This window comes from Pagrus major, chromosome 2, assembly GCF_040436345.1.
Source record: "Pagrus major chromosome 2, Pma_NU_1.0".
Lineage (NCBI taxonomy): Eukaryota > Metazoa > Chordata > Actinopteri > Spariformes > Sparidae > Pagrus > Pagrus major.
The window spans coordinates 13,730,810-13,755,225 of NC_133216.1; the positions used below are offsets into that span (position 1 = coordinate 13,730,810).

General features: G+C 41.5%; 1 protein-coding gene across 1 annotated transcript; it reads right to left on the reverse strand.

Annotated features, from left to right (window-relative positions):
- Positions 1-18: 18 nt before the first annotated feature.
- Positions 19-18,663, reverse strand: LOC141008448 (uncharacterized). Its single transcript, XM_073480821.1, has 17 exons — positions 18,285-18,663; positions 14,509-14,540; positions 9,656-9,688; positions 9,342-9,416; positions 8,325-8,357; positions 8,194-8,229; positions 7,801-7,842; positions 7,655-7,704; positions 7,467-7,519; positions 7,157-7,383; positions 5,928-6,181; positions 3,583-3,708; positions 2,371-2,506; positions 2,196-2,243; positions 2,024-2,095; positions 1,629-1,919; positions 19-1,341 (listed from the first exon to the last, which is right to left on the reverse strand). The coding sequence occupies exons 1-17, from the start codon at positions 18,332-18,334 to the stop codon at positions 1,313-1,315; spliced, it is 1,587 nt and encodes a 528-aa protein (XP_073336922.1). The 5' UTR covers positions 18,335-18,663; the 3' UTR covers positions 19-1,312.
- Between the last annotated feature and the right edge of the window lie 5,753 nt (positions 18,664-24,416).

A 24,416-nucleotide genomic window follows, 5' to 3' on the forward strand; every position in this document is an offset into this window, starting at 1 on the left:
TACAGAAGACATTCAGGAGAGCTTTTCTTGTTTTATTTGGTACACATTTGCTCTTTTACATTTATTCCACAGTTCTTCTGCTTTGACTCAGACACGACAGACACAAGTGCAAAAAGGACGGACTGGAGTGTTGGTGGTACATTGTTAAAAGAAGCGACCGTGTTCTCTGAATGTAAACATAACTGCATGATATCATCATGGAAAATCCGACAAGATTCACCTGCTTTCTGCAGCTTTTCCCAGATAGTGTTGAAAACAGTGTCGCTTGAAAACAGGTACAAAAGGAAACGAAGCTGCGACTAATGTCTGCATGTTGAGAAAATGTAACTGAAATGTTTCTACAGGCAGTTTACGGTATGGTTTGTTTTCCAAACCATAAGCGTTTTGAGCTCTAGAGCTATGAAATAAGCTTTGAAAATATGACTCGTAAAAATCTCTGAATGTTGCCAGGCTGCAGCTGCACTCACACAGGTATATTCGTTAAATTCAGCCCTGAATCCAAATGCTTGTTATTTGTTTGTTTCCACAGTGTACACTTATCGTAATACACACGTTTATCCTTAACAAACACAAGATGTGCGTTCCAGTCACAGGAGGGCGGGAATGGATTCATAATTCAAGTTAGACAAAATAAACATTATTATGCAATTCAGTTTAGTTTTACAGGTTCAGAGTCGTTGAATAACAAACAAACATAAAACAGACTTAAAAAAATAGATCACAGGTTTGAAAAAGTTTGTAAAAAAAAAACTGAAATATGTACAGGACAGCGTGCGAAAATACAAAAATATAATTCAGTCCTTTGGACAGTCATGAGCATGTGAATGTGATGTAATGCCTAATTCTTTTATAAAAAGTCCCACAAACATTTAAAAGCGAAACAGATACACAGGTCGGTTTTTTTTCCCCCATTTCTTTTTGCAGTTTCAACACTGCAGCACCTACATTTACATCGTTTACTGGCTACATAATTAGCTACTAAATATCTCAATGACCACTACCTCTACCGGTCATTTTTTTAACCTGATTCTAGCTACGTAAAAGGAGCTTAAGGTACAACTCGTCTACTCTGTATTCATTACAGAATTAAATGACAAAATGAAAATGCCCATCAACAGTTCAGGGCAGTGGCTCTTTTCATGAAATGCAGCAATAAAAAAAAACAGTCTCAGAAACAGGTCAGTTTCATGTCCAATGCACAGATGGACGGAAGGGCCGATGTTTGGTCCTTAGGTCAATTCTGATTGGTAGTTTTCCTGAGATCGACGACGGAGCAACAGATGTCCAACAGTCAATTTGTGTCAAATCTCTTTCACTTAGCTGCTCGATTGTCCATCATGTCTGAAAGAAGACACAAAAACAAAACACAGACTGTCAGCCCGTTGTTGACGTCCCACATTATGTTCCTAGGTCAACACTGTAATCAACCAATCACAGCCCTCTGACATCATCAGATAATATAATAACATAATAATTTTTAATGTAATTTGAGAACCTGGTCCATTTATATAAAGCAGCATGAGGCACAGTTAATCTCAGCATATAGGTTAATAAACGTATCATTTTCACTCTGGCGATCATTATTACATAATTCGATGGTGTTTTTGTGCACGTCTGCAGTTTATTACCTTGCAGAGTCTGATGGACCTCATTTGGCAGGTCATCCAGGTCCTCCACACTCTTCCACAGGTGGTACGCCGTGGCCTGTCCCGGCCGCCTTCTGCTCTTCCACTCCACCAGCATCTTCAGCTTCTGCATGGTCACATCTTTCTCCACCGCCTGGATGTCTTCCAGCTCCCTGGAGCTCAAGTCCAGATAGATGGCCACCTGCTTCCACTCCTTCCCGAGCCGCTTGGCCACCTGCAGTAGCTGCTTCTCCGACATGTCCCGGGCCTGAGTCATCACTGTTGTCACTCCGTCTGGAAAACACACGCGGGTAATTCATTTCAGGATAATTTTAGACAGACAGGTGCATCTGGAAATAGCTCAGATGCTCTTCTGTTAGCAAAAGATGGAAAGTCACCTGACTCGTCCTGCCATCGAGGCCTTTTACAGGCCGTCTCTTCTTCTGAGGGGCTGCTGCTCCTCTGTCTGCCTGAGAGAGAGACGGATATGATGCGAGTCAGCCTGGAGACGCTTAAAGCATGTTGTGATGGAGAAATGTCATTTAAAAACAAGGACAACAAGAAGCTTACTGTTCGTCCTTTTCCTTGGTTTCTTTTCTGTGTTCTCCACACAGTCACCTAAAAAACAGAGAGAAAAATCTTCAATAAGCAATAAAAAAAAACCTGGTTTAGCCTGATTTCAGCCTCAAGTATTTTTCACCTGCAAATCACCAAATATGTTCAGTGTGACTAAATGAACCGTTACCTTCTCTGATGGTGGCCGACCACACGGTCTCCTCGGTGTTGATCTCTATGAGAGACAATTTAAAGGGAGGAGGCTGCTCGAAGAAAGCTTCAAAGTAACCCTTCATCTTCGTCACCGCAAGGGTGAATTTCAAATCCTGCACAGAGACACATGAACATCATTTAAAGGGACAGTTCACCCCAAAATCAAAACACACATATTTTTCCTCTCAACTTTAGAGCTATTTATTTATTCAGATTATTTTGGTGTGAATTGTGTTAATCTGTAGGAACTATTTTCTTTCAACAGGACAACATCCGCCAATTGTTTCACCACGAAGAAGGAAGTGTGCATCTACTCACGTGGCTCTTCTCATTTCTCTATTTTGTGCTTACTCATCTCATGCTCTCCTTCGTCCTCCCGTCTGTAACCCAGAGATCAATCTCAGGGTGCCATATTGGGGGATGTCTCCATTCCTCAAACACATCTTGAGGAGAGAGGAACAAGGAGAAAGGAGGCTTGCGGGAGGAGCTATGAGCGAGAATGCACAGGTGTATCCTTTTTGCTGAATTCTTTTTACACCTCTGATAAAAAGAGGCGTGACACGCAGCTAAAATACGCAAGCATAGTGGGATCAGGACTCTAAAAATGTTCCTTCTGCTCACATCTCAGGGGGGAGGGACTCAGACGTGAGGAGAGGAGGCAAGGAAAGGAATCGAGGATGTGCAATCTGAGTAATGAGATAAGGCTTGGCTCATGACAGAGCGTGATGTTAACATTAATAACGTCCTCCTCGGCTGAGCTGTGACGTTAGTCAGCTCAGTGGTGATTCACGCCTCCTCCTGCGCTGTGATACGTTTGGCGGGTGTAGTTTGGTACAAAGAATGTAGTTCCTACATGTGACTCCTCACAACAAGGTCTGTGGACAATCTTGAGTAAACAAGTCATGATTTCTGGAAAGAGATATTGCTATTGATTTTTTTAAATGTAGTGCCATGTAGTTAGAGAGAAAGCAGATATCTGGAAAACTCAGCAACTCACACCAAAACAATGTAGATGGATAAATATAGGTAGGTAAGAGGATAAATATGTATTTTTGCTTTAGAATAATTTTAATTGTGGAGTCCATGCAAAACAAATACAACTATGATAATAATGTAGTCAAAAGATAATGTACTGTAAATGTTTGGGTTTTCAAAACGTAGGTCGCACCACAAAAATGGTTTCACACACCTCGGGTTTGATCTCTCCCTCGGGTTCGCTCACGAGGCGATACGTCCCCTCATCCAGCTTACACGTGGGAGGCTTGTCTATCTTAATGTAACGATTCTTGTAGCTCCGCACCTGTTTGGTAATATCCTGTTTCATATAAGGACAGCAGGAAGAAGACAGGATGATGAGCTGGGCTGGACGCTGATTAACATTCGACAAAACATAAATTTTCCCACAGTCGGCAGGGGAAAAACTGATGGTGTCTCAGAACAGCAAACCACTTAACGACTTCAGCCCTCTTTAGTGATTGTTGTACATAATATACACAGGAAAAACACATCAGATGGGAAAACACAAATTAGTTCATAGTTCCAGGTCAAAGTTAGTGTGGTGGGATTATTCACCAACACACATGCTCACAACCACAGACACACTTCCTGAGTGACCTCAGCTGCGCAGTGTTAAAATGACTAAGCATTATTGTCACGTTGATGTCAGAATTAGGCAGTGCATTACACAGTAATACACACACCAGTGACATCGACACCATAGGTAGACTGTATATAGCTCAACACTGGCTTTAAAAAAAAGAAGCTTTTAGCTGCCAAAACTAAAAATACGGTTGCTATTTTTAGTCACCTTATATTTTGAGTAATTAAGATGCCATGCAGTAATCTTTAATAATGAAAATGTGAAATTAAAGAATATTTAAAAGCTTCATTACAGTAACAGGACTACATTTTTCTAGCCCCATGGTTAAGGACGTGCTTCCTTTAATTAGTCAACTTCATGCTTATAAAGCCCTTGTTGTAAATGTTTCTGCAGTTAAATTTGCCGTCTAGCTCAAACATGCAGGAATATTTCAAAATGTCAATCTGTCAATTATTCTGTCAATCAATTGATCAGTTGTTTGGTTTTTTGTCAGAAAACGGGGGAAAAAAATGTTCGTGAGAAATTATCAGTGTTTCAAATAGCCCAAAATGATGCCATCGAATGTCTCGTTTTGTCCACAGCCCAAAGGTATTCAGTTTAATGTCACGGAGGAGAAAATATTCACATTTAAGAAGCTGGAATTAGCGAATTTGTCAGACTTTTTTTTCTGTAAATTAATCAAATTTATTAATCCATTATCAAAGTAGTTCTTGATCGATTTAGTGCTTGACAAGCAATTAATCGATTAATCGTTGGAGCTCGAGAGTAAACACAACGTTGCACGTGCAGCGTTGCCTAGCTCTGGTTCAGGCTGTAATAGCTAGATAATTAATACTGATATTGATAAGATATTTAAAATTTATTTCTTTACAGGTGCACCTTTTGCTGTCTGCTGACCCTATTTGTTAAATATAAAAAAGTGATTGACACTGATGGCAATCAAAGGCCATATGTTTACCAGTTTCCAAAATGTCTCATAGCACAAAAATACTATGACATTTAAAAAGGTCAAGATGTTGAAATTTCTTCCTTTCAACAACTTGAGTTTATCATAATATTTTTATATGGTAATGTGCACTATGACCTCATCACGACAACTTTCTGTTTCACCTTTGTTTCGGTAGATTACACAAACCTGGACTTTATGAAGTCTTACAGCATCAAAGCCAGTGCAGCTCAAAGCATGAACAAGAAGTGAAACTAACATTTTGCTTTTTTTTTTCGCAAAAAATTCATTCACAGGTTTCACAGGCATTTTGCTGGAGTTTTATCAAGTAGGTGGTAAGTATGATTGAACGTCACAATTGAAGAATTCAGGCTAACTCAGGTGACGGTCTCATGAATGGAATGTTTATTTGTACTGTGCATGAGGCAAGAGGATTTTCTTTTATTTTTTAATGCTCGTACGTCAGGGAAAAACTCCTGGCTTATTTGCATTCATTTAAAAGTGGATCACCAATGATTGAGAAATGAGAAATGAGACATGAGAAATGAAAATTACTTGTGAAATGTATTACTGTCTTCTGTGTATTTGACATTCAGCCTTCAACCTTCTTTACACTGTATCCAGTAATGCAACTGCACTATTTCATCATCGTACAGGAACAGATACCAAAATGTTACCGCCTCCTGAGCAGGCCGATGGTCGAAGCAACTTCTAGGTTCTTTTTTCAGTCGGGACATTAACATGTAAACTTGCCAGTCATGTAAAACTTGCAGGTTAAAAATAACTGTTTGAAAGTGACATTCACCCAACTAGGTGCAGCAGAGAGGAAATTAAAACAGGATCTTGCAACTAAAGGAGGTTTGTGAGAACTTGACCAAATTTCCAAAAACAGTTTTTTCAGTTTTAAAAAAGTCTGAAGACAGCCTAGAAAGTGTGACGTAAAGAGCAGAAAAACAGTAAGGTGCACACAGTATCCACCACCGCTTACCTTGATGTCAGATGAACTGTTGGTGGCCAGGTAGACATGGAAGCTGTAGTTGTTGTTGTCGCTGCCCAGCTGCTTGTAGACCAGGACCACCCCGTGGTGCTCTACGGACTGGCTCGTCTGAATGATGGGACCCACGGGTGACAAGGACGTTACATTCCACTTGACGTGGCTACCTGAGTGGTCCACTGTCGGCTCGATGAGTGGACGGTTGTCCTTTATGTGCAGGACGCTGAATGTCATCTCATTATCTGGGTCTGTGTGAAGATATACGAGAAAAGAAGGGTTTTATGTCTCATCTGTTCTTATAACCAGAAATATATTTAAAATGATCCTAAAACGCCTCTCCCAGTCCAGCCCAAAGTAAATCCAAAGCTGGTGAACCATTTGGAGTACAGGCACGGTTTTTGGGCTCTTTTGAAAGCTTATAAGCTGATATATTTTTTTCAGAAGATGTAAGATGTAAGTGCTTCTGGCATTAATCTATAGGTGTCTGAACATGGTACCATATTAGGTGAAAAACACACAGTGGTCATATAGTCAATATCACTGAAACTAAACACGAAACACATGATTTTCTATGGAAATATTCAGACACCTGGCAAAATACCCCTGCCTCAGACTAAAAGAGACAAAAACTTATTATAGTTCCTTGTTTCCTTATTTACACTAACTTTGTACACATAAAATAGTCAAAAATAAGTGTTTAAGTGGAAAAACAGCCTATTCAAATAAAACATTTTTAGGCCATTAAAAACTTATATAGACTGTATATTACCAGATTTTAATTCTCATTGGCTACATGATGCATCAATCAAATCAAGTGTCTCAGGAGAAAGGGGAAAGAAGAGAGAGTGGGTCACTCGTTTTCCGTTTTAGGCTCTAGGGCGGGCGTAGAAGCTCCTATCTGCTCCAGGATCTAAGCTTTCTGACGATGTACTGTATGGCATGACTATACACTTAAATTGAGGCACAGGCAAGCCACTGACTTTTATTAAATGATAGATAAAAGATAATGATACTCACTGAAATTAAGTACTTTGTATAAAAGACTTAAGATGAGTCATAATCTTGATTAATAATTAAGAATTATACGTCACTTTCACAGACATCAACTAAATTCAAAACAACCTCCAGGCAACATCTCTCACCACAGGAAGCCAAGATCATAATTATGTATTATAAATTGGTCATAGAGGACAAACAGGAGAGAGACAGCTCTGATATCCTACCGGCAAGACAGACGGAGTGAGGGAACTGGATGGACTTGAGGACGGATGCGTCCTTGTTGACGGTGTCCACGTTAAAGATGGGTCCAGCGAACTTCCAGGAGTCCCTGAGGAACGAGCCGAACTTGGACCAGGAAAGGACCGAGTATCGCACGAGGACTCGCTCCGATGCTTCAAACACCAGGCCGGTGACCGAACACTCGTATGTGCCCTCATCTTCCAGCTGCACCCTAAAACACACACACACACACACGCAGTCAGTGATGCTGTACATGCAGAATCGGTGTAAACGTGCACAGACAGTCGCACTCACTGTAATCGTCCCTTAGAGATCCTCCTGGGGGTGACCAGCTCATTGCCATGGCTCTGTCAAACAAACAATTATAACCTTTTTAAAAAAAACCATAGAAGACGTACACAAGGTCATCCACTGTATCAGAAGAATGTGAAATACAATCAAGTATATATAGAAAAGACAAACGCCTGGTTTTCTCGACCCACCTGCTGAACGGCTTTACATTTTTCACAGCAAAATTTGAAGGCCCTCTCATCTGTCAGGATGTGTGACAAAAAAAAACAAGATGTCACTCACAAAACATGTGAAACAATCTCCAGAACATTTGTTTGTGTGCTTGTGATCTGCTTACCTTTCCCATTTGAAACATCTGCTTCAGGTCCAGGGACGGAGTCTGGAAGGTAAAATAATTCCAATGATATTAAATGAAAATCACATGTGAGAGGCTGCTGAGTCTCTGGCAAACACTCCTGACAAGCTGCTCAGATTGTGAGCCAGTTCTCAGGGTTGTAAGGGTGGAGCTCAGTGACATGTCGAATCCAAGTCTGTGCTCCAAAAAAAAGCCAGCAGCATCCGACATTTTGTGATATATTCATGTCGTTAAAATGTGGCCACAGATCAACGAGTTACCACTAAAGTCATGGCAACTATGACAACAAGCTTACATGGGGGACTGGATGTAAACAACACACACGACAGTTTTAAAAAGCAGGTATTGATATTATGTACTCATGAAGCGTCGCACCGTTTTTAAACTCCTCTGCCTCGGTCTCTTCGTTGTCTGCAAAGAACGTGAAGGAGATCGACTCTGTTAAAACCGCCAGTCGTTCTTTATCTTGTTACATTAATACTTGAAGTACAAAAAGATGTTCTTACCTTCCTCTCCACCGTACTTATCAGCGCTGCCTTCTGGTGAAAGTCAAAACACAAGCGAGCAGGCAGAGTGAGAAACAGAAAATATTACGCACTTGTTTGCTTTCTTGCGGAGTTAGATGAAGACTAATGCCGTTCTCGTGTCTATATGGTAAATATGCAGCTACTAGAGATTTGTATATCCAGTCAATTAAAATTATAAATATTATTTTATTAATGTACACATTTAAATGATATATTGACATAATTTTCACTGAAATGTCATGTCTTCCTCGTCAAATGTTGCTTTTTTTCCCCTAAAAACTAAAAAAAAGCATCCATTACTAATGTTAACAATGTCAGCTAACATTGCGCTGAAGGTATACACAAAATTTTATCGGACACTGTTTAACCTTATAGATGGATTTGTGATCAATTTGGACTGTTTTCTGAATTTGTATTTTTTTTTTTTAACTTTAAGACTAGTTTTAGTTTAAACTTCCATTTCAATATGAGGGAAATTAGCCATTAAGAACATCCGTAGCAGCTACCACCAGCAGCCAGCTAGCTTAGCTTAGCATAAAGACTGGAAACAGGGGGGAAACAGCTAGCCTGGCTCTGTCCTAAGGCAAATCAGCCAGCTTGCTATTAACCTCTGGGTGACGACAAGACTCCAGCAAGTCACTGTTCCCAGGGCAAGAAATGACTTTAAAACCACAACATTTAGTTTTTACCCTTTGTTTTTAGAGATTTAAACAAAATGAGATGCAACATGTTAATTAGTAGAGCTTTAGAGGAGCTGGCAAGTGGATTTTTTGTACTCCTGGACAGAGCCAGGCTAGCTGTTTCCTCCTGTTCCCAGTTGTCATGCTAAGCTAAGCTAAGCTAATTGTCTCCTAGCTGTAGCTTCAGACATGAGAGCGGTATTAAACTCTCCGTTATTCTCGGAAAGAAAGCAAATAAGCAAATTTCACAAAAAAAAAAAAATGTCTGGCTACTCCTTTAAAGGCATGTCGGAGCAGTTCAATGTGCGTCTCTCACCAGAATCTTCCTCCTCCTCTTCATCCTCCTCCTCCTCGTCCTCTGAGCTGTCCTCGGTGGATGTTCCTGTGTTCTCTGTTCGACACGTCAAACATGCAAAGGGGACGTTTGAGGGGAGCTGAAAACTTTGCACTGAATTTCCAATGAATGATGAGTTAAATGGATTCAAGCCACAATGGTTTAACGTGAAAAGAGGAAAGAAGACTGCGGATAATAAAAAATTTAATTGTGGATCTGTGGATGACCAAGTTTTTGTTTGAGTTATGTGAAAAAACAAATGAGTTAACCTGTTATGGTGTGATATCGATGCTTACCTGAACCACTGCTGTCACTCTCCGGCAGATTTTCTGTAACACACGTGTAATTTTGAGGTTAGTGCTGTTGATCTGTTAAAAAAAAAAAAAGATCTCCAACATGTGAGACGTACATTTCCATCTCATTAGTCATTTCTATTACCACATCATCGTTAACATTTATTCTTTACCATGTCGATGTCATCTTTACGGGAACCTTACCACTTTCAAAGGTCTGATCACATCATCCACCCATTTATGTGGTTAATATACTGCCAGGCAGTCAATGTGTGCCTTCAATAACCACACTGTTTCAGGAAGACTGAAGCCATATGACTGTGTCTCATGTGCATTTCACCTGACAGGAACTGCTGCCCTATTATTAGTTACTATTAATACATTGCTGTGAAGGGGGAAGCAGACAATATTCTGCTTCTTTACTTACCAAAGTCTATTTAACCAAAACAAAACCTCAGGTGCAGCAGTTCCTCAAAGTAGGACTCGCACACAGAGAGGCTAATTAAGTAAGTTTATAAGTTAGTAAGATTGAAGTATAGTCAGATGCATTGTTTCCACACCAGCATTGCGTGTTATAATTGTGAAAATGTCAACACTTTTAGCAGCTTTGTGACCACAAAAGTTCTAACATGTAGCCGTAGTACTGTTGTCTACATTCCTGCATGTATCAAATGTGACATCCAATAAGTAAGAAAAAAAGGAACAAGGAGTCAAATTCAGAATCAATGAACATATCCGCCGTGCTGATCCTCAATCAGCTACTGCAAGACACTTTGCAGGCGGCAATCGTTCTACTTCAGATTTGGCATCCTGTGACACTGATTATTCCTAATCGCCTTGTCGTGGCGGAAAATGTGGATCCAATTTCACCTCAGTATGAATGCAGACACATCTTCGGCCTTAAAGGAATAGTTCACTCTAAAACAAAATTCAGTAATTATCAACTCACCCTCATGCTGATGATAAGTCCGATGTAGTTTCTTATTCCTCAAAGTGCAGCTGGAGACCCGCGGGGGTACCCTCCGCCAGCAATAATCCATATAACAAGCGTAAGTGGCGACCGAGACGAAAAGGTCCATAAAACTACACAAAAACTTTGTAATATTCCTCCATACTGCTCGTCCGCTGCAATCCAAGTGTCCTGAAGTGGCGACATCCAGAGTTTACTCGAAACGACGTCATTTAGTACATTTTTCTAGCCTAAACAGTCACTATGCTATATCTGCCTGGAGGCACGCTCCGCGTTCACGTGAGTCTCCCTCACAGCCGATTGCACTGCGGAAGCCTCGCCGGATGAACGAGACTCGCGATAGATACACACCGGTATTTACTTCCTGCTTTGAGCGACACACAAACACAAGAGAGATTTGCCTGCACTAGTGATTTGAAACTTTGACACTCACAGCAGGATGTAAATACCAGTGTGTATCTATCGTGAGTCTTGTTCATCTTGTCCGGTGCGGCTTCCGCAGTGCAATCGGCTGTGAGGGAGACTCGCGTGAACGCGGAGCGTGCCTCCAGGCAGATATAGCATAGTGACTGTTTAGGCTAGAAAAATGTACTAAATGACGTGGTTTCGAGTAAACTCTGGATGTCGCCACTTCAGGACACTTGGATTGCAGCGGACGAGCAGTATGGAGGAATATTACAAAGTTTTTGTGTAGTTTTATGGACCTTTTCGTCTCGGTCGCCACTTACGCTCGTTATATGGATTACTGTTGCCGGAGGGTACCCCCGCGGGTCTCCAGCTGCACTTTGAGGAATAAGAAACTACATCGGACTTCTCATCAGCATGAGGGTGAGTCGATAATGACTAAATTTTGTTTTAGAGTGAACTATTCCTTTAAAACACTACACCCTAAAACCTTAATTGAAAAGTAAGATATGACCCGTTTTCATCTTTTGATTTGTCTGCACCGATTTCCAGTGTACAAGCTACAATTTCTACGTATTTACTCTATAGCAGAACGTTTATGAGAAAGGGGGCTATTGTTTTGTTCTGTTGTGGTATGTTTGTAATGAATGGACCTGCTGGTAATTGGCTTCATGTGTGTTTAATCAAGCTCGAGATGACTGACTAAGTGCACCTGTAGAATAACACACATATAGGGTGACTCATCATGCATGCCTCGATTTGCACTGAGGAAAGTCCAACACGGATTCAAATGTTTGCCCTTTCGCACAGTTCTTCAGTGTCTGTACAGCCTATAATGTAGAAAACAGAAACAGCTTTTAAGGTGCAGCTCAACCTTTGCAAACCAAAACCTCAGCCACAATCTGTGTTGCGAAACTCCACACCTGTACTCATAAAGAATGTTATAATAGTTCGACTACCCGGTACCAAGTTTTGCCTTCTGTCACAGGGGCTCTTCCTCTAAGAGGTGCAGCCCCAGTGAGAGACCTTTTACTTTGCTTACATGTTTGTGTACTGTGTGTGTGTGTTTTTAAAAGATCTCCATCCAAATTAGTCATCAAAAAAGCCCTCAGCATGTCTGACTAACTCCACCAGCTTCAACATATCCATCATTCCCCAGCAGCTGAACGGTGGCACCCTGAGAAGCAGCCTCTGATAAGTGCCATGCATTAACATCCTGGCACATTTATACAGATGGGTCCAGAGGAGCTGCTTCTCCTCTTTTCCCAGCAGCAGTGGATGTCCGTGGGCCGGGCCATCTGGCTGAGTGCCTGGCCGTCTAATGGATGGAGCCCATCCTCTCTGGCCCACAGAGTTTTATCTTAGACTAACAAGCAGATGCTGCCATCGCTGCTCGACTCGCAGCACCTCCCTCATCAATCTCTCTCCTCGACTCCGCTCGATCCGTCTGCTTCACCTCCATTTCTCTCTCCTCGTCCTCATATGCCTCCCATGGCCAATCACTTTCTCTGCTGCTGCTGCTGCTGCTTCATCTGAGCCAGCAGGCATCCCTCTTCTCTCTGGCACGGCCGCTTCCCTTCATCAGACTGACAAACAAGGTGGAGAGCAAGCACCCGCATGGATACACACATGCTCATGGAAACATGAGCACACACATACTTGTTTACAGCTTCACAGATTTGGATCGTCTCATGGCTGTTGGCTGCCATCTGCTGGCGTACAAAAAAAACAAAACCAAGGGCACGGGGAGGTTGATGTGTGGTGCACAGCAGTGGTTCTCGACCTTTTTGGCTTGTGGCCAATCCACAATAAATAGTTTTGTGATCAATGTCATCATAAAAGTCAGTGTTTCTGCTATCTGTTGTATTCATTAAGACACAGCAGGTCACTGATATAGTTCTTAGCACCATTTCAAACTCTTGCCTCATGTTTGCTTACATAAAAATCATCCCAGCCAAGAAATATCAGCTACAATAATATCTGATTTGACAGATTATGTCAAAGCATTTACTTTGAATTCAAAGACAAAATGCTCTATAAAAGCTAAAGTATATTTGTACCTTACTTGAAAAACTAAGTGAACATTTGAAGAGTCAGAACTGCTCTTTGTTTTTCATCCCTTACATTTGTAATAGTGATGTCAGTTAGATTTCCTTTGGTCAAATCCATGAAATACTAAATAATCCATCTTTGCTCACTACATCTTATCCTCCGATGTGCACAAACTACAGGTTATATGAACAAAAATGTGAAATGATCGATTATCTCATCTGTATCAGCCATGAGGAGCAAGTAATTATGGGTTATCGTATCGGCAGAAAAAAAATCATATTGTGCATCCCTATTCCTTATCATTACCAGCTGCACATGTTTTATTACCAGGCCAGCTGCAGAGTGTCTTCTTACCATTTCATGTCGCAATTTTAAGCCCAAAGAATAAAAAATCTGGAAACTCACAATAACAAAAAGCAAATGTTATAAAAAAGAAAAAAAGGATTTATTTGTTTGGAATTTTATGTTCTGGTGTGCAGCGTTAAAAATAGCACAACAGGGAAGTGATTGTATGACTACTGTGTATGATTGAGGAGGATCTATGGGCTGAAGTGAAAAATAATAGTCTTAATTATGTTGTTTTAATTAGTGGATAATCACCTGACACTAAGAATGTTTGCGTTTCGTTTCATGTTTTTCCAGTAGCTCAGAATGGACAATTCAAACACTGTCTCTTTTTGTGTTTTTAGCGGCCAGTTGGTTGCTTTCTGCAACCTCACCACAGGGTGCCACTAAATCCTACACACTGGTCGTTTCAGGCAAATGTTATGGAAATCAGGGCGGCTAAAAGGTAGGAAGTGAGAGAAAGGTAGGAAGGCTTAAGAAGAAAGGAAGGAGAGGAAGTTGTACAATAATGGACAATGAACCAGTATTTAATGCTTAACCTCATTAACTTGATGCCAGCACATGGTTGTATAAAGGATATTACTACATGGGTTCATGAACAGTTACATAGATCTATCTATCTATCTATCTATCTATCTATCTATCTATCTATCTATCATTACCAGATCAACATCTGAGCGTCTTTTTCCCATTTAATTTGAATATTTCTTCTGGCATAACAATCTGGTAACTCAAATAAAAATAGCACAACTTGGGACACAGGTGAGTGTATGACTGTGCATAAATCTTGCTGCCCTTTGAGGTCAATGATATGGAAATCAGGGAAGCCAAACAGTGAGTAGAGAGGAAGGTGCGAATGCATAAATAAAGGAAGGAAAACTACAGCAGTGAGGAATAATAGATGGGGATGCTCAACTTTTAAATATTAAAAAGGAGCCAGGAGGCTCATAGCGTGATCACTGCATAAAAACAAACATCACAGACACATGTAGCCCAACATGTGCTCTGTGAGAAGGTGAAGAGAGACAGAGAAGCCGGCAATGAGTGGGAGGAGGGGAAGGAGTGAAAATGGGTTGGTGTTTACCTTTGTTTTCAGGCGCGGGGATATCTCCGTCTCTGTGGGGCAGAGGAGATAACATTCAGACAACTTTCAACGACACAGGATTCAGCGGGAGTCATGGGAGGGACCTCTGGGATGTGTGATGACAATTATAGAAGTATTTAGAGGGCTGGAACTTGTGATGGCTCTTAAAATTGTGCAGCTGCAGGCTCTTGCAGTCGACCACTTCTGCTTTCAAACAGGAACACACGCAGCCGAGTGAATGAGAAAAACAGGAAATGTGTACAAGCTGCCAGCATCTCACTTTCTCACACTGCTGACACCAACCTATCCTGTCGAATGATAGATTCACCTTTCCACCCAAACTCCTGCTCTGACCCACTTTCAGAGCAGTGCAGCAGCTGTGGAAGGATACCGGCTGGGTACTTTTGCCATTAAACAAAGACTGGTCCGAATCACACTTTTTTTCTGCTTTCGTAACTAAAGCTCAGACTCAGTCATGTTTCATATTCAATTTAATCATTTATTTACTTTTAGTGGTACCATATTGTTATGAAATGATCACAAAATTAAGTCTAAATTACTGATTCCAAGCACCTTTAATCAAAAAATAACTGAAATGAGTGAACTGAAACTTTTGTTTTACACACGTGAAAGCATGCGACGCATAACAGTAGAACACATCTCACTGCACTGATCGTAATTTTGAATATATCACATGTGATTTTGCCATATTGTGATAACACATATTGTGATTGTATAACATTAATTTCAACCATAGTCAAAACCAGCTCTTCCTGAATATTTACCCATCTTTTGATAAGTGCTCGACTATCCAGGAATGTAGTCGATCAAAACAAACAATGAGCCAAGTTCAGATGTGTCTGACTGGAGCAACCTGTTGACGCAGTGTGAGCTTCAACAAGAGGCAACACGCCTGAGATCCGTCAGCAGGAAGAAGAACGAGTTCGCCACCAGCAGCAGGCTTGAAAAAGTAGGTCAAATACCGCCCTGTGTCTGTTCAAGTGGGTGATCGAAAGCAGAATGATGCATCAGGAAATTAGGAATATTAAACATGAACATTTGTGGTCTTTTATTTTGGCGCCTGTTACTCCCGATAAGGCACTGTGGTTTCCTTTGTTCTCAAACATCTGTCCAGGAAACACGGTTTTCTCCTCCTCAAGGTCAACGCGTTCCCTGCTTTTGCTAGTCTGTCGCACCACAACAGCGCTGAGGCTTATTAGTTACCATGGTGATCATGTCTTCCTTGGAGAGAAAGGGCTGCTTTGTGCTCACTCAAATGTTTTCAGACAATAAATAAAAACCTCCTGCATGAGTTCTCAGACGTTCTCTGCACTCACTTGTTTCTATCTTACAACAACAAAATTTGATAAGACAGCTCAGTGAGGGTGTTGTTCTGTGTCTGGCTGAAAGATAAAGGCCACAACATCTACATGCTCTCCACAACTTCCCATAACCACGATGAAGAGAGAGGACATCTGTGTGCAGATAAACAACAGTCAGTCTGGCTACAAGTAGTACAAAAGAATAAAAAAAACTGTTGACCTTTGCTGCCTTTCAGTCAATAAAAGGGGCAATATGTAAGAATTTGCCACCTGTTGAATTCATACTCCAAACAAATAGGGGGCAGTATATCACCAGAGTGACCTCTTATTGCTGCTAACTATAGCTACCATTAGCTAGTTAGCTCAGTTAGCCGTGCAGCTAGCAGTCATATTAGCTGCCTCTTCCTAGACTGGGAGCTCAAAACACTGTGTGAGTGTGCTCAGAAGCCTCTCGGTGAACATGGCCAATCGGGGCCGAACACAGCCTCCAAGATCGGCGAACGCCAGCTTGACGACAGGGGATACAGTATGGAGGCGATTTACACCAGCTCCAACCAGGCTCTGATTTCAGGGAGGACAGAGACAAGAAGCTCACACTTCTGGAGGCCTGAGCTGGGGTTACGGTGGGGTCAGGCCTAGAGCCAAACCTGGCAAGAAAACCACCTCTTTGTTGTTGGACTGAGGGCAGACTGGACACTACAGTGACTCACTTTTAAGGTCTCGCATAGCCATCTCCACTTCACTGTGTCCATGCTAGAGAGAGGTCTGGCTGCACCACTTCTCATTCCTCTATAGGCCAAAAAAAACACTCTGTCTTGTTTGTATTTCTTTACACCAATCATAACCGTCTTCTCCTGGCTAAACCCAGGATGCAGCGATGATGCCCTTGCAAAATAGTGTCGGGGGAACTTGTTTTGCGAGCCCTGACATTAGAATTGCTAAATCCTCGCAAAAGAAAAGGAAAGAGCTGCTAGCTTGCTGAGCGACCAGGTTAGTGTTGGGGTAACTTGCTATTTTCAGCATGTGCTAGCCTGGAAGTTGTTGTTTCCCGTAGCAATGGCAGATGTAGCAAGGAAAGAGAATCCCACCTGGAATAGGCGAGGAGGAGTCAGACTAAGGTAAAAGTGGTATTATGAGACAGGACACAGCAGGGCTAGCTTGTTAGCTTGTTGACATCTCTGCAACACAATACATGGCAATATTTGATATGACGTCAAAACTGTTATCTATTAAGATTCTGTTGATAATGTTAGTTAATTATTTACTATCGCTCCTTTGATATTATATCCCTCCACTTTCACTGTAGTGTTTATGGTCAGTCATAAACATAACAAAGCCATCACTGTTCTGCTTCTGCTACTGATATTAAGTTTCCTTTAAAAGGGGCCCAATTTCCATAACTGAATAAACAAGTTGTTCTCAGAGGAAAATAAGGTCCCCAGAACACTGTTTGAAGCTAGCAAGGTGGCAGGGCCCGCCAAATATAAACAAATTAAAACAGGATGAAGTTGTGTTGTCCTTCACGGTCAGTTTGTTCTCTCGGTTTCAGTTCAGAGTTTGTGTATTTAGTTTGTTTAGACATAAAACAAACAAATCAGTCAATGAAGATCTTTCTCCTCTGATTAAGATGTCTAAAATTCTAATTCACTGAAAACATTTATAAGTTGTAGCACAATGTTAATACAACCCTGGGTCGTATCTGACATTCAGGGACTTTTCCAGCCTTCATCAGCAGGTGAATGATCCCCTGACGACAACACAGCTGCTTAGCAACCTTTTTTCACATGCGACAATGACTCATCAGTATCACCTCACCTGTCTGTGCTCAGTAGTACAACTGATAAACATACACATCGCATGGCCTACTTATTAAACAGACCTGTGCGGATGGTTTTTAAATAGCATGAAAAATACAAGCAGCCAAGTCGTATCTGAGTGCTTGTTTTTCATGGATTGTAACACATAAGGTTATTTTCCTCTCATATGTGGATTTTTGTGGGGTTTTTAAACTACATCTTGTATATAACTTTATTAAATAATAGCGTTTAATCTTCATCTTGTGTTATGAAACACGCTGCTCGCCTGCTCGTGTCTCCAGGCTGCTACATTGTTGTCAGTGAGTCATCACAATGTAACAACACGGCGGCGTGCAGCACAGAGAAACCAACAAAGACACCACGACTCTCCTCTTACTCTCCATTTGCATCTACGTTCATTGAGACGTGTGTATAACCAGGAACCCCCAGCTCAACATGTGTTCATTTGACTTCAAATGCACAAAAACATGAGCCCACAAACCGACAGCAACAAAAGACTTCCTGTGTCGTCGCGGAGCGATTTTAGCGCCGCATCCACTGCAGGCATCATGTTACCCAAAATGAACACGATGGAGCGCAAACTCCCATCGACAGAAAGAGGTCAGGATTTTTATCCTGGTAACTTAAAAAGTCTTACCCGTCCTCCAGATGAGAAGCAGCTCTGCAGCTCGCCATCTCCGCCACCATCCTCTCTCTGTAACCAAACCCCCGTTACACTTTCTGTTCGTCCGCTGCGTGCAGCACCTGCGCGTAAAAGCACCTGAATACGATCCTATCATCGGCTATCAGCGCCTCGTTAAGGATCTGGGCAGCATTCGGCGCGCTGATGGTGACAATCGGAGCCCTCGTGTCTGAGCTTCTTCACATCATGTGTCCTTTTGGCTGCAGCATCCCTCCAAAAACATCTGGATCTGAGCAAAAAGCGCACACAGTTTCCAAAATCCAAACAGAAAACAGTCGCTCTGACGCTCCTCGAGCGTAGATGTGGATGTTTTGTTTCCTCTCACAAACACTCTGCTTGTGTGAGAGCAATGAGTAGGAAAAAAAAACTGATCATCACGTCATGTTGTGCAGTTACGTCTCGTTCACAGCACACAGAGCAGCTTTGGGGATCAGCGCTGCGGCGCAGTTGCTGCGCAGCGCATGAAGGCACACCGACGAACAACCGCATGTGGGCGGGTGCGGCAGCATCCTGCCTTCAGCATGGGCTTTATAGAACCATGCTGATGATTTACAGCCGGACTTTTACCTCTTTTTTTTTTTCATGTGAGAATACATTGAGAAGTCGAAGTAGCCCTGATAAGGAGATGTTTGCCATCAAACACGACTGAAAGCAGCTGCACGTCTGTTCCTGTTGTTTGTGCAAGGATAAGAAGGGAATAAAGTGAAACTAATTAACATTTTCGAAAAGTGCATACAGTCCCTATGTATATTCACTTTTAATGCGTCACTAAAAGTTTATCCTAAAAGCATCCAGTGCTGTCAAATACAGAGACAACAGGAAGTGAGTTGGAAAGGAGCGAGCAAAAACACTTCAAAATAAGACGTCTGTGCACATCTGAGACATATTTGTTGGATGCACATTTTCTCCCACACATAAAAGGAGCAGCCAGCACTCCACAGTGCAACTAGGTCACTTTGAGCGGGAAAACATCCACATCAAGATTGTGGAGCTGCTGCATTACCAGTGAGTAACCACCAGATGTCCCATCAGACAACAAAACCAGTGAGAGCGAGCTAGTGATGGGATTTTCGGCTCCTTTGCGAGATCCGGCTCTAACGGCTCTTCTTGATGTGGAGAGCCGGCTCTTTCGGCTCCCAAACGGCTCACATACGCATTTTTTTACATTATTAATTAATTAATAGTGTAAACCTAATTTTACGTCATTTTGTTTCATTATTGACATTGTTAAGCACTTATATGAGTAAAAATGCAGCACAACAATGCTTTATGAATAAAACTTTTATTTAAACCAATTCAATTATCACAAAATAGCACCACTTCCATAAAAATAACTTAAAAAATAAATAGTTAAATATAAATAGGGCCTAGAAACACCCACCACAATACAAAAAAGTAGGCTGTCAAAGCAGCTTCATAACAGAAAAGGTGCCCCAATACAAATATTAAATACAGTGCTATTAAATTAAAGTATAAAACTATTAACATGTCACAACGTGAACAACACCAGTTTTGAACCACTATAGAGTTAAGGAACTTACTGTATCACTCAAAGACTTACAGATTGGCGTTCGAGAAGGAGGAGGGGAGGGGGAGGGGAGAGAGAGCAAGGAGGCACCGCAGGGTAAAAAAACGACGTGGGAAACAACAGAGCACACGCACAGTACAGGGAAGTGGAGAGACAGCGATATACTGAAGAAAAAAAAACGGCTCCCAACAAACGGCTCTCATTGGAGAACCGGTTCTAATCGTTCACGGCAAAGAGCCGGCTCTTTGAACCGGCTCGTTCGTGAACGACACATCACTAGAGCGAGCCTCCTCCACAGAATATCCTTGCACCGGAAGACACATTCAAACTAGACTCATACAGTTATTATCAAATTTGTGAGGAATCAAAGTGGCATAAGCTCAGTCCATCAGAGTGAGCAAGAAAGGCATGGAGAGCTCACTGTGAGTGTCTGAAGTGTCCAGTGGGAGGAATGAGTGAAGGATCAAGGGCTTTCCTATTGATCTTCCACTCATTGATCCTCCTCTCTCCATCCACCCGTCTAACTTTCACGGATGGATATGTAGTTTGCAGCTGGGAGAAGAGAGAGCGAGAGAGAGATGCCGCAGACTAACAGGGACATTATCCAAGTCTCAGAGTCTAAAGGGAGAGATCAGCTCCTCAGTGCAGGAAGAGACAGCTGAACATCAGACTGAGTGGCGAGACGATACCCCCTATACCTCAGGAAATTAGAGGAGATAAAGCGAGAGAAGCGGAGAGGAGGAGGGGGGAGACGAGAGGACAGGGAAGGTCAGGAGGAGAGGGAGTGAGGGAAAAGATGAGTTCAGATGACAGGGGGGGAAAAAAGGAGGGAAAGTATGAAGGCTCGAAGCTTGGACTCGACTTGTGACCTGACTGCAGGAAGATTTGTCTTGACTTGAGACAAAAGTCTAAAGAGACTTGATGTCAGATCATCAAATGTTTCAGAAGAAAACGCCTACAGCCACACTATTGGCTCTGTGAGGCTGAATGCTAACACATCTCTGTTGCTTTCTCACATCAGCACTAAACATAAGCTGCATTAGAATCACAGGAGTCTCATTAGTTTTGCAGATATTCGGTCATAAAGGTTTGGACAGATAAAATATTTGACCGGATCAGACGGGGAAAGTAAACGGATCACCATACACTTCACCCAGAGGAGAACATGAATGTCTGAAGAAAAAAAAATCCATGGCGGCCCATCCAACAGTTGTGTAGTCATTTTTGGTCAAAACCACAGATGTGATCATCATGTTGGCGCTAAAGGAAAAGTCTGGAGATCATCAGAGTCATTTTGATTCATCATCTGGGGATCATGACTGTCTCACACAAACTTTATGCTAATCCCTCAAGTAGATGTTGACCAGTGTTTGGGGTCATTACTCTAAAAAGTGGTGTTTTACACATTACTCATTACTTTAAAAAAAAAAAGAAGAAAAAAAGTAGTGCATTACTTGGATTATTTATCCCAGTAGAAAGTAATCTACCTGTTACTTTACATGTGTGTTACTCCTCAACATCACCTGAGACGAATTGTCTCGTAATTGCCAGTTAATAATTACGTTAACCACCACATATTAGCCCTGTCCTAATAAGGAAGACAAACAAAAGATCATCTTTATGCTCTTTTAATGGCAGATGAAGTGCACTTAATGGGCCAAACACACTTCACTTGACCTGAGCTGCTCGCGCACAAAACCACAGTCCATAGTCGTCTAGTCCATCTTACTTGACGTGTTTATCATTAAAGCCGTGGTTATACCTCGTGAGGAGCCTCTCAGATCGTTTGTCAGACTACCTGTTCCTCCTCAGTCAGTCAGCCCAGTCGCCAGGATATAATGTCAGCAGTTAACATTTCCAGAAACCACACAAACGTTCAAGGTTGACATTTCAAGCAAATGTGGCATATCGTGTTCATATTATATGCTTAATAGCTGAATTTCACATCAGGAGGGACAGAGGTGGCGCTATCACAGCCAATAAGGCTGCCAAATGGCCGACCACAGCTCGAATCACACCACTGGATATTTTTAAGGCCACCTGCGGACATTTCCGGTGACCAAAACTGTCTTTTTTTCCACAGGAAGTCCAACCATCTCCATCCGTGATCCAGCAACCAAAACAGGTATTATTAATAAGCCAAACCATGATGTTCCCCGAATGGTTTTTGTGCCTAAACCTAAGCAGAGCGTTAGCACAGTGTTGCGATGAGAGAGAAAGAAAAAAATTGAACCTAAATAAATGTAAAGTTGCGAAATAAAGAAATGTTCAGTTTCAACTTATCTGCGGTTTTACAGAAACTTACTTAACTAACATTTATTCTGACGAGTGAGGAGCCTACAGGACTGCTCAGGCTGTGGAGCCTCTCCACTGCGCACTAGACAGCGTCACTGGGTCGAATTTCATGAATATCAGGAGAGGTCAGATTGTTGTGTCACATTATTTTTGACATATTTCACTCGATAGGTGACAACTTTGTTGTGTTGGTGGCGCTGGGGGACACATCCGGGCGGCTGTAGCTCAGGAGGGAGAGCGGGTGATAATCGGTAGTGATCGTAAAAGGTCACTGGTTCGAATCCCCAGTTCCTCCAGCTGCATGTTGAAGTGTCCTTGAGCAAGATACTTATACTGGACCACAAATTGCTCCTGATGAGCAGTTGGCACCTTGCATGGCACCCTCTGTCATCAGTGTGTGAATGGGTGAATATCACAGGTTTTTTAAAGCGGTCAGGAGACTGGAAAAGCGCAAGTCCATTTACCATCCCTGTCACCCACAGATCACAGTCATCAGAGAATCATGAACATCCAATCCAATAGTCTTCACCTTGCACTGCACTTTTAATGCATTTAATGTATGTTTCCATTTTTAAAAAAAGTATTTGTTGGGCTCTTTACTATTGTAATTTGTATGGAAAAACTTGCTTGTTGAGTCGCATGAAATCAAGACTCTCAAAAAAACATAAAAACCACAGTGGAAATGAAATACTCTCTATTGTGCTGTAATTGTAAAAAGTTGAACTGAGATGTATTTTAAAGACCAGGTATTGAGAAAGGTCTTTATCAAAAGCAACAACTGACACAATCTTTCCCTCCGCTGTGGCTCAGTTAAAACAGTCTTTCATTGTGTGTGTGTGTGTGTTATGACAGGGCTTTTTTTTTTTTCAGATCGACCAACCTGTTTGGAAACGATGATGTCACACACCCTAGAGGGTTAATATGAGCCCTCATTGTGCAGACTCATTATCCATCACATAGACACACACTCACACACACACACACACACACACACTTAAAATAACCCACAGAAAAACAGTCACTCACATGTAAGGAAGGCAGGAGGAAAACCCATACCTCTGCACTCAAACATTGCCTTTATAACATACGTGCATTCACACATGCAGACGCACAAAAGGTGTCCTCTTACCCCGGAGATGAGGAACGCCATATCCTTTCAATTTCAATGGGCCATTTTGCCATCAGGGCTGAGTTATCACTGGAAAGATCCTTAGTGACAAAAGAGCCGTGCCCCGCATAAAGAAGCTGGAGAGAGGTGAACGGGGACAAAGAGCAACACCTTTGCAAAGAGCAAATGGGAAGAGAGGCTCTGGAGATCATCCAGCCATGAGAGATTTCAGAGGCAACTTCATTCAGTCCCATACAACAGTGTAATGTATAATGCATGGGCCGTAGAGCTGGTAGCAATCAATAGGATAAACTCAGAACAGAGCGGTGTTGTTGCACTCAGACACAGGGTTTGGGATCAAAAAGGAAAATGACTTGACTCGCTAATGACTTTAATTTATTGTCATTATGCAAGGCCTGCGTTTGTTTGTTTGTTCTTTATCTTTATTTTTATGTCTTTTATTGTTTTTCAGCACTTGTTGCCATTGTATGCTTTTTTCATCTTGGGCTAAGATGTTTTATGAGTCCTTTTGAGTTTTCTTCTTCTTCTTTTTTTTTTATCTCACCCACACAGTTTACACTTCTTTTGTTCTCTATTTTCAGTGTGTTGTGGTTTTGATGAGAAATAAACCTCAGTGGTGGAAGAGTGGTATTTTACTTAAATAAAAGTAGCAATAACACAGTGTAGAAATACTATGTTGCATGTAAAGTCTTTACTTCTGTAAAAGTATAAAAGTATTACCATCAAATTTCCATTTCAGAATAATACTTATTGTATTATTAGATTATAATTATTGATGCAATAATGTGTTCTTTACTTTATTGTTGCAGCTGTTGACTATTTTAAAAAAAATCTTTTGTATATTATCTGCAACGTAAAATTATCAAATGAATGTGTGGAGTGTGGAGTAAAAAGTGAAACATTTCCTTGTTATATGTCGTGGAGTAGAGGTATAAAGTAGCAGAAAATAGAAATACTCAAGTAAAGTAAAAGTACCCTAAAAATTGTACTTAAGCACAGTACTTCATTAAATGTACTTAGATACTTTTTTTTTTGCTACTGCTGGTATCTGAAAAGCTGTTTCACAATGTGGGCCTTTTTAAATTAATTTAAAAAGGCTAAAGGGACTAATAGCTCACAATGACAATTCTAACAT

Bases quoted from the DNA above. Each gene is read 5' to 3' on its own strand.
- LOC141008448 (XM_073480821.1), bottom strand. From the start codon at position 18,334: ATGGTGGCGGAGATGGCGAGCTGCAGAGCTGCTTCTCATCTGGAGGAC. The intron at 7,520-7,654 runs GTGGGTCGAGAA...TTTGTTTGACAG, and splicing joins AATGTAAAGCCGTTCAGCAG to AGCCATGGCAATGAGCTGGT. The intron at 1,342-1,628 runs GTAATAAACTGC...GTCTTCTTTCAG, and splicing joins GGTCCATCAGACTCTGCAAG to ACATGATGGACAATCGAGCA.